The following is a 14,545-nucleotide window of genomic DNA, read 5'->3' as shown; positions in this document are numbered from 1 at the left end:
GAAAGGTTATGAGTGGCGTAGAGTATCTGATGAAAATATGGAACAAGCGTGAGAGTCGTTTCTTCACAGAAGTCAACATGAACAACAGTAGGAGTTAAATGTGTCTCTCACACTGTTCGTAAAGTACTGAGGAGTTGTTTACATATATGTTCTTGCACATTTCAAATCCCATAAGAAATCACTCAAGATGATTGGATTTCTTGTAGAGATTTTGCAATTACTGCGCTTGATTGTTTGGAAGATATCAATAGTTTCCTTTTAAAAAAATAACTTTTTGTAATGAGGCTACTTTTCATTTGTTCAGCAATGTGAATAAATAAAATGTCAGTGTCTGGAGCTTGGAAAAGTTGCATTTCATTTATGAACACATCAGAGACAGTCCCAAAGTGTATAGTATGGAGTGTCACACAAAGTGATTGGCCCATTTTTTATGAATCAACCATAGATTGCTAACATTCACCTTGACATGTTACAAATCTTTGCTTATCCCCATTTAAGAGTTACAACCTGATATGTTGTTCTATCAAGAGCATTTCACCACATTAAGCATTGATTGATTGTGAATTTCTAAACATACAATTCCCTAATTGATGGGTTGGCATGAAAGTCCCATAGCTTGACCACCAAGGTTATTGAACATAATTGTTTGTGATTTCTTTGTGTGTTGTTCTGTCAATGATCATGTCTACAAATCTTGGCTAGCTGATGTGAAAGATTTGAAGTCAAGAATCATTGCTGTGCTTGCTGATGCACTATACCAGATATGGGCAAATGCGGCTCTTTTTGAGTTACATGCGGCTCTTGCCGAAAGTGTTAATTTCTGTTTTTTATTATTATTTTTACAATTTTATTTTTATAATTTTGTGAAAATATGTTTTTTAAAACAAATTTAATATTTGTTTTATATTATATTTATATTATATAATAAAATCACGCGCCTTACCATACTGTCCGCCATGACAGTGCAGAACTGCGGCTCTCATGCATTTTGCAAAACCTACATTTCGGTTCCCACTGAACTCTTGCTTGCCCACCCCTGCACTATACTATACCTAGAAAGAACTGCAATATTGCTTGGACAATGCATTTGTAACTAAGAGCGTATGTTGAATGTTTGTGGTTTCAGTATTCCAGAAAAAGCTTTGAAGTATGCTTTATCTTATTCTGTCTATATCATAATTGTAAGTTGTTTAATAAATTTCCTATGATCAATTGTAGTTGTAAAGATCTTTTATATATCCTGTATAATTTGGGCTTGTTTTCTGTATGATAGTCATAATGTATTGATTAAAAAACAACTATGGTTATTATTGTATTATTTGTTATCACATTATTCATTATCTTTATATTGATTTATAGATTATGTAAGTCTGATCATTTTAATATTTTATGTTAGTTTTTAAATCATATATAAATTAAAGAACAAAACATCTGAAGAAAATTTTCAAGTATTATTATAAGAATAAATAATTTTATGTAACTTATGTCAGATAAATATACAGTAGCTGCTGATCATCATCATCATAAATAAATTAGAGATTTCTGAATATATAACTATAAGTTTGCTAGTTTCAAATAAAAAGAAAGGATTGAGAAGGATTTTGTTTTATTAAAAATTAAATACTACCATTATACCTATAGGATGATGCTGTTCAAACAGCCAAAACATTTGAAAAATAAAGAATACTATTTGGAGAGTTTTTGTGAATACACCTATAAATAATTTGAATATGACAGTAATTTAGATATACCTTTTTTAGGCATTAGTTAATAAAATTTCAAATAATTTCTTACATTATTAATATAAATCTATACAATTTCATTAATATTATAATGCAATCTATGGATACATTCTTTGAGACACAATCTTGCAAAAGAATGAAAAGCTTTGAAGTCAGTTAAACTAAGGTTGAGTTTATCAGATGGTGTAATCTGTGAGTCATTCTGTAGTCCTGTGACAATGAGTATTTGTTAAAAAATTCCAATTTGGGAGTTTTTAACAAATACTGTATACTAAGGTTTTCTAGGTTTTCTGACAATATAACTGAAAAGGATATTTCCAATTACTATTTGAAGAAAAATATCAAATTATATTCTACTTTCATAGTAATAACAAAAACATGATATCTTTATAGTTATGTGAAAAATTTTAAATGCTTAATTCTTAAGTAAATAGGTTAGTAATATGTATTCTCTGATACTTTTATATCAAGGAGTACATTGTTCATACATATAAGTTTCATACTACTATAGAATGATTCATAATAATTACACTCTTGGTTGGTCAGCTAAATTGCTTTAAAATGCAATTTTAAGGCAATTTAACTAACAGTTTATCTGGAAGACCATATCATTCATCAAAAATCATCTGAATGATACTTTTCATTATATTAATGATAATTTGACAAGCATTTTTTGTATAACTAATCACAGGTTTGATAAATGTTTTTCAAGTAGAATTGCATGAGTAATTTCCTAAATATGAAGAATATTAAATCTAACTGTGATATAGAAGTATATTTTTTCTATACCTTGGTACTTGTAAATATTAAATCTTCTAAAAAGTTATTTGTATAAGATATTGCATTGCATATATTAGAGGTATAAATAATCTATATATAATTTCTATAAGTAATATAATTTCTCAGTTTTAATTTGTTTAATGTTTGATCTTTTTATGATTTTAATTTGAATGAATACTTTCTTCTAGTTTATTAGCCTGTCGACGACTGAAACAATTGGAAGTATTTTTACAAAATAAATTTTGCTGGAGTAAGAAAGGAATTTTATTGAATAATGTAAATAGTAAATTAATTTATTACAAATGAATAGTTTCAAGAAAGATGCATTGCTAATAAAGAAATGGCTGATGTTTGTGTTCTTAATTGCTTAACTTCTCAAAATTTTCATCATTATGGAAAATAAACTATCAAATTTGATTAGATCAGATTTTGATAAAATTTGTTATCAGTCCTGTTGTTATGAAAAGACATTCTAATTAAATAAATTTATTTTGATTATAGTAATTTTTAAAAAATGGATCTTAATTGCTATTTTATAAGTAATCTTGTTCCAAGCGAAACTTAAACAATATTCCATTGATTATATACGTATTTTCCATCAGAATAATTTTTTGGTATAATTATAAAAGGTTATAAAACTTGCCATCATTATAAATAAATAAATTCTAATAAATTGGTCTTGAGGTTAGAAAATGATCTGATCTCAAGTTTTTGGTCTAGACCTGATCATCTTCATGAGGATGTTTAGGTTCTGATTGAAAACATTTTTTAATAAAAAGTTAGCTTCTTGAAATTAGCAAAATTTATTTATTTATTCTTTTTATAATATTTGAATATTATATTTTTTAGTAAAATTGTAGTTATATATGTGGCCTGAGGACAACAGTTATAACTTGTAGTTATCACAACCTATAATTTTCAGATTTAATATTTTGTGTATGATAATTTTCATATACTGAAAGAATTGGTATTTTTATTTAATTTATTTTTATATTTATTTTATTTACATAATGGTGTACAAAGAAAAGGTAAAAAAACTTTAAAAATGATTAAGAAAGAAAATTACTTCTGTATATGGAACTTGTAAAATAATCTAAGCTCTATATTTGATATTTATCTAATGTGATGGATGTGCCTGAGCACTACTGTATAATAAATCTGTATCTGGTTTTATATCTGATACTGCAATTTTCAGATTATTTTCTAATGATACTGTCAATAAACAAGATATATACTTATTAGAAAATTCTTGAGAATCCTGTAATCCTGTGTCTGCAGGTGTATAGGAATGCTACCAATAATTCAACAATCCAAAACTACAGTTTAATTATCTTTATTTTGGTTGATTACATACATAACTAGGTGCATTTCAGGCCAACTACTTTTACAGCCCTTTATCAGTAATTTCTATTGAATCAACTGTCACCTTTAAAAAAACGAAAGTGTGCAGACATGATATGAGACATATTTCACTGATACATACAGCAAATGATACAAACTACTACAATGCATTAGGTTAGGGATGTTTTCTGCTACCGTAATAGGCTGTTAGTCTTTAAAAGTGAACTTCATATTGTGTTAAAGTGTAACCATCTTGTGGCCAACAGATTTACTGCTTCTTGACCTACCCACAATTAATTAAGAGATGATGTCATACCATCTCTTGGTGATTTGTATCCCAACAAGAAAGGAAAGATCTATATTTTGATACTATATTTTTAATACAAAGTGGTGACGAGAATGCAGATTCACATAGATAAGTCATTGTGAACAGGATCAAAATATTTAAAGGAAGGATAATGAAGGATATTTATTTTGTCATTTTTATCCAAAACTCTGACATATTGCTGCTAGTAAATTCTGGCTCAAGAACAGAATCCAACCTCTTGTCTTATATATTTATATAGTTAATAGACTATCATCATTTTGGGAATGTTGCTTTTGTTCTTGGCCATGGTCCCCTGCTTTAAGAAGTTCTGGCTTAAAAGTTTATTTGTATTAAATAAATTATTTTATAAGTTAATTGAAATAAATTATATATATATATATATATATATATATATATATATATAAACATCTTAAAGCAGGGGACCATGGCCAAGAACAAAAGTAACATTCCCAAAATGATGATAGTCTATTAACTATATAAATATATAAGACAAGAAGTAATGGACAATGTAATTACTAAATATATATACAGTAGGGAGTTGTTAATCCGAACCCCGGTTATCCAAATTGCCAGTTATCCGAACGATTTTCAGTCATTTTTGATACTAGATTTACTTCTAAAGTATAATTTTCATATTTTTATATTCTTCAATATATTTATTTTGTTTGTACAAAATAAAGAAATAATTTTTAACAATACAATAGCCTTGATTATTATTATAAAATTTTTGTTAGGCTTAAAATTGATGAAAATTTAACACGAAGCGACATGCAACAGAGAAAAACTCAACACGAAGCGACACGCAACGAAGAAAAATTTCAACATCGGACAGGTTAATATATTTTTTCGTACATAATCGGTTATCCGAACAAATCACTAATCTGAACAACCCCAGTCCCCAATTGATTTGGATTAACGACTCTCTACTGTATATATATTTAGTAATTATATTCTAAATTATCTGAATTTATAAGAAACTGTATTCAAATGAGCAATTATTTATTGTGACGATGTCACAATGCCAGGCTGCAATTTTTAATCATATTTTTAATTTAAAGTATATGCTCTTTATCTCATATTAGTAGTGTCTTGCCCTGTACATCATACTTTTTACTGTTAGTAATAGAATCATGCCAGTCATCTATTTAACTCCTTTCAGGGGAAAATTTTTGAATTGAAATACATGACTTCCATTTGAAACTGAAAGATCATATATAGTTAATCGGGGTCTTCTGCCCCTAAGCCTTCTATATCCAGTCTTGACTTTCATCTATCTAACTCTGTTCTCAAAATTAAGGAAGGACAGACAGATGGACAACAGTGGGAATTTATAGGTCAACAATTTTTTCAAATTGCAGCCTAATGAAAGTTTTTAATATTGCATAAAATAATTTTTTTAAGACGCTACAAATTTTAGCACTTATATAATGTTGGAAGCATTTTTTAAACTCATTTAAATTAATGTTTTTTCTTTTTTACGTTTCTTTTATGTCTTCTATATTTTCAAATTCTGTTTATTTCAGCATTGAATTGATTTTAGAGAACAAGAAACAGTCTGAGAGCTAAATAAGGAGGATAAGAAGAATGGTTTAACTCTGCAAACTCGTGTTTTACTAAAATAATCTTTCAATCATTGATGCATAATGATGCTGTGCATTGTCATGTAGATGGAATCAGTTCTTTTCATTATCAAAATTTTAAGCATTTGTTTATTTATTTACTTACAATACATTGTCATTTCATTATTAGAAGAGTCATTTGATTATCAGATTCTATTCTATCAACTTATGAACCTTGAATATTTCTAGTGTTTGAACTGCTTTTAGCTGTCTACAGCATTTGTATTTTCAAGATATAGTTGCTATAACTATTGCAAAGTAATTTAAAAACATATGAGTAATAAAGAGCATTTTTATCATAAACTTGTTTTTACCAGTTTTTATATTTTCAATGACAACGAGTAACATAATACAAAATCTCTAATGCATGAAAACAATGAATGAGAGTATAGAACTGTTAATAATTAAATTAGCTAACTGTTATAGATATATTAAACCTTGTTCATATACACTTTTAAGATATGTATAACAAACTTAATTTTAAAATTTATCATTTTGTATAATAATTTTTAGAAAGATATTTAGACACACTATTTTCATATATGTTAGTTAATGTACACATACAAACAATAACCATAACTTATCTACCAGCACGCTTTAATTCAACTTCAACAAATGCTTCAAACTAATGATAGATTTACTTCAGATCTATAAAGCTTAACCTTCTATTTTGGAATGTACAGTACCTGCAAATATTACAAAATTTAAATTTAAGAATAAATTAGAATGTTAAGCTTTATAGACCTGAAGTAGATCTTTCACTACATTGAAACCATTTTTCAAAGTTGAATTAAAGTGTGCTGGTGTTAAATTGAGGGTATTGTTATACTCGTATATGAACAATTCATCCAGCTTTTGTGAATAATTGGTAGTCAAATATAATTTTTGTTTTTATTTTTACTATTAATTATAACAGTTTGTATTATTTATTACAAAATCAGAAATTCCTTATTGAACAATAATAATTGTTTTCAAAATTTTGTTTTTAATTTAATAAATAATATTAACCATAAATTAATTATAATATTTTTGTAATAATAGGAAGATGAGATGTTACATACGTCTGCAGAAAACGTAAAGGATATAAAAGTTACCACTAGTTCCAGTAGAATATCATCTACAGTCAAACCAACTTCACATTATTCAGAAAATATTCAGGTTTCTGATACAAAAGATAGTAAACTGTAAGTGGTTGTAGATTTTCATTGATTAGTCTTTGTGCACCAGACAAATTTTTTTATACTTTATGGTCTTGTTTTATTTTTATTTATAACTTCTGTTCATTTGAATAAAAAAAAAACTCTATTCTCTTATAGAAAACAATTAATTTTACTTACAAATGTGACTGTAAATGTTTTACAAAAATATTTTGAAATTTGACATTATACTCTGATATCTTTTTGTTTTATACAAATTTGATATCTTAACAATAATAAAAACATTTACTTTGTTTAAAATATGTTTAACATTATAAAATATTTAATACTTTTACTTACATAATCAAAGAAAATGTTAATTATGAAAATAAATATATAATATGAACAATAATCATAATTTGTAAACAAAGTAATCTTGCATTATCAATATTATTACTAGGTTAGATAATTTCCCTGCAATGTGTTGCTGACTACTGGAAATTTCCTTTGAATTTCAGTTAGTCACAGTAAAACAATTATTGATATTGTATCACTCTATAGCATATAAATCCATAATATGATTATCTTTAAAATATAATAATAGTAAATAAAATATTTACAAAATTGGTCAGAGATTAAATGTTTAGCTGGTCAGTCAACCAGCTTAAAACAGATGTGGAGAGAATACCGCTTTATTATAATACGTAAATTTTTTGAAATTATAGAAAACAATCTTATTATTTCTTTCTTTATAAATAATGATATATAAAGTAAATCTGGTTTATTAATACTTTAAATATGAAAAGATATATAATTATGTAACTATGTAATTTATAAATTGATAATGCAAAAAGCCTTCAAAATTATCTATTATTATAAAATGCAAATTAAGTAATAACAACACTTCATTATTTATGAGGCTATTGTATGAATAGGCTTATAAATAATGAAGTGTATGTAAATATTACTTTTAGAGAACTAAGAAATGATTTTGAATTATTGGCAGAGAGAATAAATTTGTAATGAAATCTGCAAAGTAGATAAATTTTCTCTTGATTTAGAACTTATTTCTTGAATTTTTATATGGAATTTACATTATAAATTAGTGATTTCTCTGATAATTTTGGAATATGAGTTTGGGATGAGTTATTTTCTATAATAAATTTACACTAATATCAGTTTGACTTTAATTTAAACCTTTTAAAATTTAAGGAAATTTATTTGATTAGCATATAAAGGTACTTAAAAATAATTTGAAATGAAATACAAGATTGATTATACAGGTACTCCTCACTTTACGACCTATCTGCTTAACGACCACTCGCACTTACGACCAGTCGAGTTTCGACCTGCAATTCGGGGAATCCCTTTCTCAACTTGCGTGTCGATCAGTGGCGAATGGTGACATGCGCAGTAAGCGTACTATAATAGGCTAATAGCGTCCTATAATAGTCTTTTTATGAATAAATTTGAAGTTTGTTGCATAATTTGTATAATTTTACAACGATCCTATATTCCCCCAGTGCAAGCTCCTCGCTTATTGACCAATTCGCTTAACGACGTAGTCGTCGGAACGGAACTCGGTCGTAAAGTGAGGAGTACCTGTATTTAAAATATATTTTCATTAATAGAGTACTGTTAACTAATTGTTTATGATGTAAAATTTATTTTTCAGTGAAGGAACACACAGAGAAGTACAGTCATCAGAAAATTCTAATGATGCTAGTCATACTGTTAATCAGGAAAGTGAATTAAAGTCTAAAGAAATAAAGAGTGAAGAAAATAAAGAATGGTAACATAAGTTTTGTAATTTTTTAAATTTATATCAAGTACATTTTAAAATTAGAATGTTCAGCCTTTCTGTATATCTAGAATGACTGTTAGCAGTCAAAATGAGTATTGCACTTTTATTTTTTTTTGGTGACATATTTGTGGTGAATTAAATTTATTTTTTTTCTTAAATACAAATTTTAAAAAAGATATAAATGAAAATATTTAAATCCTTTAATGTAAATAATGGTAATGTAATGTTAAATAAAAGCATGACCACAAAATTTTCTATAAAATCAAACTATAGTTCTAAGTTATTGTACACAATTTTTGCAATTTTCTTTTTGGGATGCATATTATAAACAATACTGTTTCTTTATCTGTACATTTTCCACAAAGAAATTTTTTGAAACCAGAATAAAAGTACAATGGAATAATTCAAAGTTTTGTATTCTTTCTTTAGTTTTTCATAACAGATTAACAAGAACAAAAGTTAAGATAACATAATATATTAAAGTAGTGAAAAGTAGTTGCAAAGTGTTCATTATATAAACAAATGTATATTATGATTTAGATTACAGTTTTAAATTATGTGGTATTATAAATAAGAACAATCTATGGTGTCTTAGTTATTTTTACTTCATGATGTAGTTTAAAGATAATTGTGTCACTGAAATAATCAAACTTGTTAAAAGCTATATTTGTAAATTGTTTATAGATAAATTTTTATTATTACAAAAAACAAAACCTTATTTAAAATAGTTTCCTTGTTACAACAAGAAAGTAATATTTATTTTGAAATTACAATGTAAGCATCGCCTGTTTAATTCAATTAATTTGTTCCTGAAAATTTAATATTTTATGAGAAAATGTTAACTGGGAGCCTATTTTCCATTATATTAAATGGGGAAAAATTATAACGCATTACATCATTAATGCTTTAAAATGTCAGCTCGAAACATCAACTAATTTCTGAAAACATAAGTAAAACACAATACAATATCCATATATAACAAACTATCATATTGAGATATAAAATGCTTAATATGTGTCTTTCTGTCTGATCACAATTATATTAATTGCTTAGTTAATATGATTGTTTAACATGTTTGCTACCAGTTAATGCAATTTTCCATCAATTGGCAGTATGTAGCAAAATTTGTATGTAGTAAAATAATACATACCAATAAAGAGATTATTAATATTTTAAAAAATGCAAAGAAAAATTTACAATAAAAATCAAGGAATAAATTACAGCACATTCTTAACAATGTTTCTGATGCTTCTGTAAATTAGGGAATTGATTGACTATTGTTAGTGATGTCACAAAAGCATGTTTCGGCTTTCTTATGTGGAAGTTATTGATATGATAGAATGCTATAATGCCTCTTCCCATGCCAGCTATATTTGAGAGAGAGATTCCATTTCTTGACATTTGGAGATGCTTTTGAAAACATCTGCACATGATTCTAATATTCTAATCATTTGTAATTGGAATGTAACTTGAGACTTTTTCTGCATATTGTTTTTGTTAAATATGATATATTGAATCTTTGGATGTAAATATAGATCATTTTTTTTACATAAATATCAACAGAAAAAAAACTTCATCAAAAAATATATACATTCTACGAAGCTTTAATATAAGTAGCCCGATTTAATCTGGTAATTATTTGGCTTTAATATAATCATTGGGCTTTGACATGTTTATGTGTTCTAGGAAATTTGGATATTAAAACCCAAAAGACATATTATTGGGAAGATATTAATTGGAGATGCCTGTATTTCTGTTATGATTTCTTACAGTATTCTGTTTAAAATGATTCAGAAGAAAAGGAATAGATAGAAAAATTATAATTAATTACAGCTATGAATAAAACATATTTAATAAATTTAAATTGTATTGAAATTTAATTTTGGAAATATGGAACAGTTACAAATTTTATTCAAATATTAATTGGATTTTTTTAATGATTTGTTTGAGATATGTTGGATGATATAATTATAAAAGTTCAAATTCAATAACTGATTATTTTTCCATAGGAAACATGGTATTTTCATTTTATTTTTATAGATTCTTATTTTAAAAAAGTAATCTCTAAAAAAACTTTACGTGTCTTGTAGAATCTTTTATTTTTTAATGCAATGCATAATGACTACTTTATTCCTTTACAAATGCAAAATAAATTTTATGCTTTTTTTTAGTTAGCTTTCATTTGCATTTTATAACAAATTTCCTGACTAAATTACAATTTATAAAACTAAATAATAACAAATACATATGCTAGAGTGGATTTAAATTCTAAATACAAATAAAATCTTTAGCATTTCAAGTGGTATCACAATTGTTTTCTTTACAAATTAAAACCTTTATTTCGTATACAAATAAATTGTTCCATTAACAAAAAGTTTTAAAAAAAGAAGGGTATTAATCATTACACAAATTTACCCATGACATCAAAATTGCAAGTTCATTCATGATAAAAGGGTTTGAGATTATTAAATTTTAATTAATAATAAAATTGTTTTAGAAAAAAATTTTAACTTATTTTTATTTAAGTGGTTATTTAGAAAAATTAAACATTTTGATAAATAAATGTTAATAGGTATATAACTCTAATGGATAATTAAGAAAGTACACATAATAAAATTTATTTTCTAATAATAAATCAAAATAAAAAAAAGCATTAAAATTTTATAAATAAAATATATAATTATATAGAATAAAAGTTGAAGAAAAAAATCCAGTGAGATTTTCAACAGTTTTATGATGTGATTTGATATGTAATTTTAAACATTATTATAATTAAGATTAAAATATAAATGAATATTTATAATTTTTAATAATGATTTTATTAATATATAGAAGAATAATAATGACATTTGTTATATTTAATTAGGAGTGATAAATCTAAATTATCTAGTGATGATAAAGTAACGAATCATCCTGAAGAGCATGGAGATGATAAAATGATCAACAAAGTCGATGATGATATGTTAAAGAATGAAAATATTTCTAAGGATAATGAAGCTGTTGAAACTCCTCAACATACTCATTCAGAAGTAATGCCTTCATTTGATGAATGGAAGAAAATGATGTTAGCAGAACAAGAGAAAGATGGTAATTTATTAGATAATTTCACTAATTTTGTATTATATTGTATTTTATTAAGTTTAACTATTTCATGAATTGCTCATTCATGAAATAGTTAAACTTTATTCATTCATTTCATGAATTGCTCATTCAGGCATTTTAAATTCTTATTTTAATTCTTCATTATCTAATTATTTTGGATCTTTTCTATAGTTATTTGATAATATAGTTAGTTATGTTTTTTATATTATTGTCCTTAATAAACAATTTTAATATATTATTAATAAGAAACAAAATTTTAAAATATTTTTTTGTTTTATAAGATTTGCAAATTTCTTAAAATAACAACTACTATAAATAATTTTATAGGGAAAATGAATTTTTTGCTTTTATTTTTATAAGAATTGTTGTTTAGAGTTTTTAAAACAAAATTATATAAATTTATTTATAATTATATTTCTATGCATATGTGAGAACCTGGATCAGGAGCATTTAAATATAAAAAGAATTTTTAAATTTTAACATAAAATATGGGTGGTTATTTGATAGAAAGTTGGATTTATCATATAAATGTAATAAACAGAAAGGCAGATGTTTATCTAGTTCAACATCTTGCCTCGACTTCCTCTGATTTAGAGGGTGTTGAGTTCCTGTTAAATGGAAATTTACCAAGAATATGACCACATTGGGAACAAACTTGATTGGTCATGATATTTTCTATAAAAGGAGGAAGTCACTTTCACTCAGGACTGCTTTCGGATGTCCAACAGCCAAAGTCAAGCCATGCTGTGATCGGCATGGCTTGACTTTGGCTGTTATAAATAAATGGCAATAAACAAAGTGTTAGCCAATAATTATCCTTGTTATATTTGAATTTTATTTAGCTTGCATTTTATGCACCCCTTATGTACAGTACTTGCTGTGCTATGTATATATCTTGTGTGTTAAATCCAGATTATATATTATATCAATAAATAGTTAGCTTATATAGTGGATTTGTTTTCTCTCCATCTTGCGAATCGACACAATTCCTCTGCCACTTGAATCACATTAGCCCTCGAATCGAACTGGTTATTTAGACATCACCACTTGGACGTATCACTATAGATAGAAGTAACTGCAAGTTAGGGCTCGAACTAAGAATTACCCTAGCTGGTGTCAGGACTGACTTAGACTGAGCTATCCTGATTTTTAGTCTCCCTTAAGTTTCGTAAACATTTAATAGTCATAACAATCCTTGACTATTCGATCTCGGGTCTTAACGATCTTGATCTCATACATGCAAAAATATTTAATTCATAGGAGGGTTGCCATGTGTTAAGATACTCAATGTAGGACAAATCGACAACCAAAAAAAAATAATAGGATTAATAAAAGTCAATTGCATACAAGTCAATAACTGTGCTATTATTTTTTTCTAATAATTTTTATATTAAATTTAGTATTTTATATTTCAACAAAGATTGTTAACAAAATCCTGTATGTGCATTTAGAAATTAATTGAATATTTTTATATATCTTTTAATTTTTTAAAATGACTTAATTTTTGAACGTAAGGTATTTTGTTCACAAATGTAAAGTAGGACAATTAAACTTTCATGTAGAATGTATCATAATTGTAGGATTCCTAACAAAAGTAGAACATGTGGTAAGCTTAATTTATTGCTGTTAAATATTTTTCAATGACTCATGCTGAAGTATAATTGGTTTTTTTTTCCTTATTTCCTGTTATAAATTTAATGATTTAGTTCTGTGTTATGTTGTTACAATAGTAATCCTGCTCAGTATGAGAGGAATTGCATGTTATAAATTATATAATAAATTATTCTTAGTCTGTTTTAAAAAGAATCTGTAGAATAATTTTTTACATAATTTAGGAATAGGAATTTAGCCTGTTTATTAAACATGTTTTAACATATTAAGATTTATACTATTTACAATCTCAGTGTCAATCAAGTTTAATCGTCCTCGGATTTATGGGAAAAAATATGAACAAAAAAATCACACTAGCAAATGAACAAAAGTGTATTATTTAACATATTACTTAAATATAAAATGTTATGCACTTCACTGATATTTAAACATAAACATGTCGAACAAAAAAAAATTTGTAATCATCTTTCATTTCACTTCAATCAAAGACAATGCTCAATTTAGCACAACTTTACCATGCTACTGCATCACCCTTTTACTTTATTACAGACACAAAACTTTTTTGCATTAAAGTAACTAGTTTTTCTATAATTGTTGTCATAATCTTCTATTCCTAGGCTAGAAACCTTTTAAACCCACAATCATGCAGTAGCAGTGATTTTCTGCACCTACTAGTTTTTCATAGGCATTTTTGACCAAATTGAGTTACATAGCTGTGCTTCTGTGATATCCTCATGTTATATGAGCCACCTGCTGTGTAAAAATTTCAGTTGAAAAATTTTTCCCACTTATCATTGGCCTTCAAAAAACTGCTGCAGAAAATATGCCTTATGCATGCAATCATGTACAAGTTTTTTTTTATTGTCACTTGATCATATATGTAACACAGTGATTTTCTGCTTTGGCATCATTTTCAGTGACCTGACAGTATCAAAAAAATGACATGGAAGTATCTCACAATTACCTTGAGAGGTAGACATGATATTATGGACATTTGTTGGCTGTTGGCTGTGCATAACAAAATGACCTGTAGTTTGCAAGTCACTACAATCTTGAATACTTGTTTCTGTAAGATAATCTGG

At 26.2% G+C, this 14,545-nt stretch overlaps 1 protein-coding gene across 4 annotated transcripts in view; it reads left to right on the top strand.

Annotated features, from left to right (window-relative positions):
• LOC136990202 (SUN domain-containing ossification factor) overlaps positions 1-14,545 on the top strand; it is a 58,733-nt gene that overhangs the window by 17,516 nt on the left and 26,672 nt on the right. For all 4 annotated transcript variants that reach the window (XM_067288575.1, XM_067288574.1, XM_067288576.1 and 1 more), the window contains 3 exons: positions 6,852-6,994; positions 8,622-8,738; positions 11,617-11,837. In XM_067288575.1, the coding sequence (XP_067144676.1) occupies positions 6,852-6,994; positions 8,622-8,738; positions 11,617-11,837 (481 nt within the window). The remainder of the gene's footprint in view (positions 1-6,851; positions 6,995-8,621; positions 8,739-11,616; positions 11,838-14,545) is intronic.

This window comes from Centruroides vittatus, unplaced genomic scaffold, assembly GCF_030686945.1.
Source record: "Centruroides vittatus isolate TY-2023 unplaced genomic scaffold, ASM3068694v2 scaffold_861, whole genome shotgun sequence".
NCBI classification, from domain to species: Eukaryota; Metazoa; Arthropoda; class Arachnida; order Scorpiones; family Buthidae; genus Centruroides; species Centruroides vittatus.
Note: the sequence above shows the minus strand (reverse complement) of the source record. Positions and strands in the feature narration are given on the sequence as shown.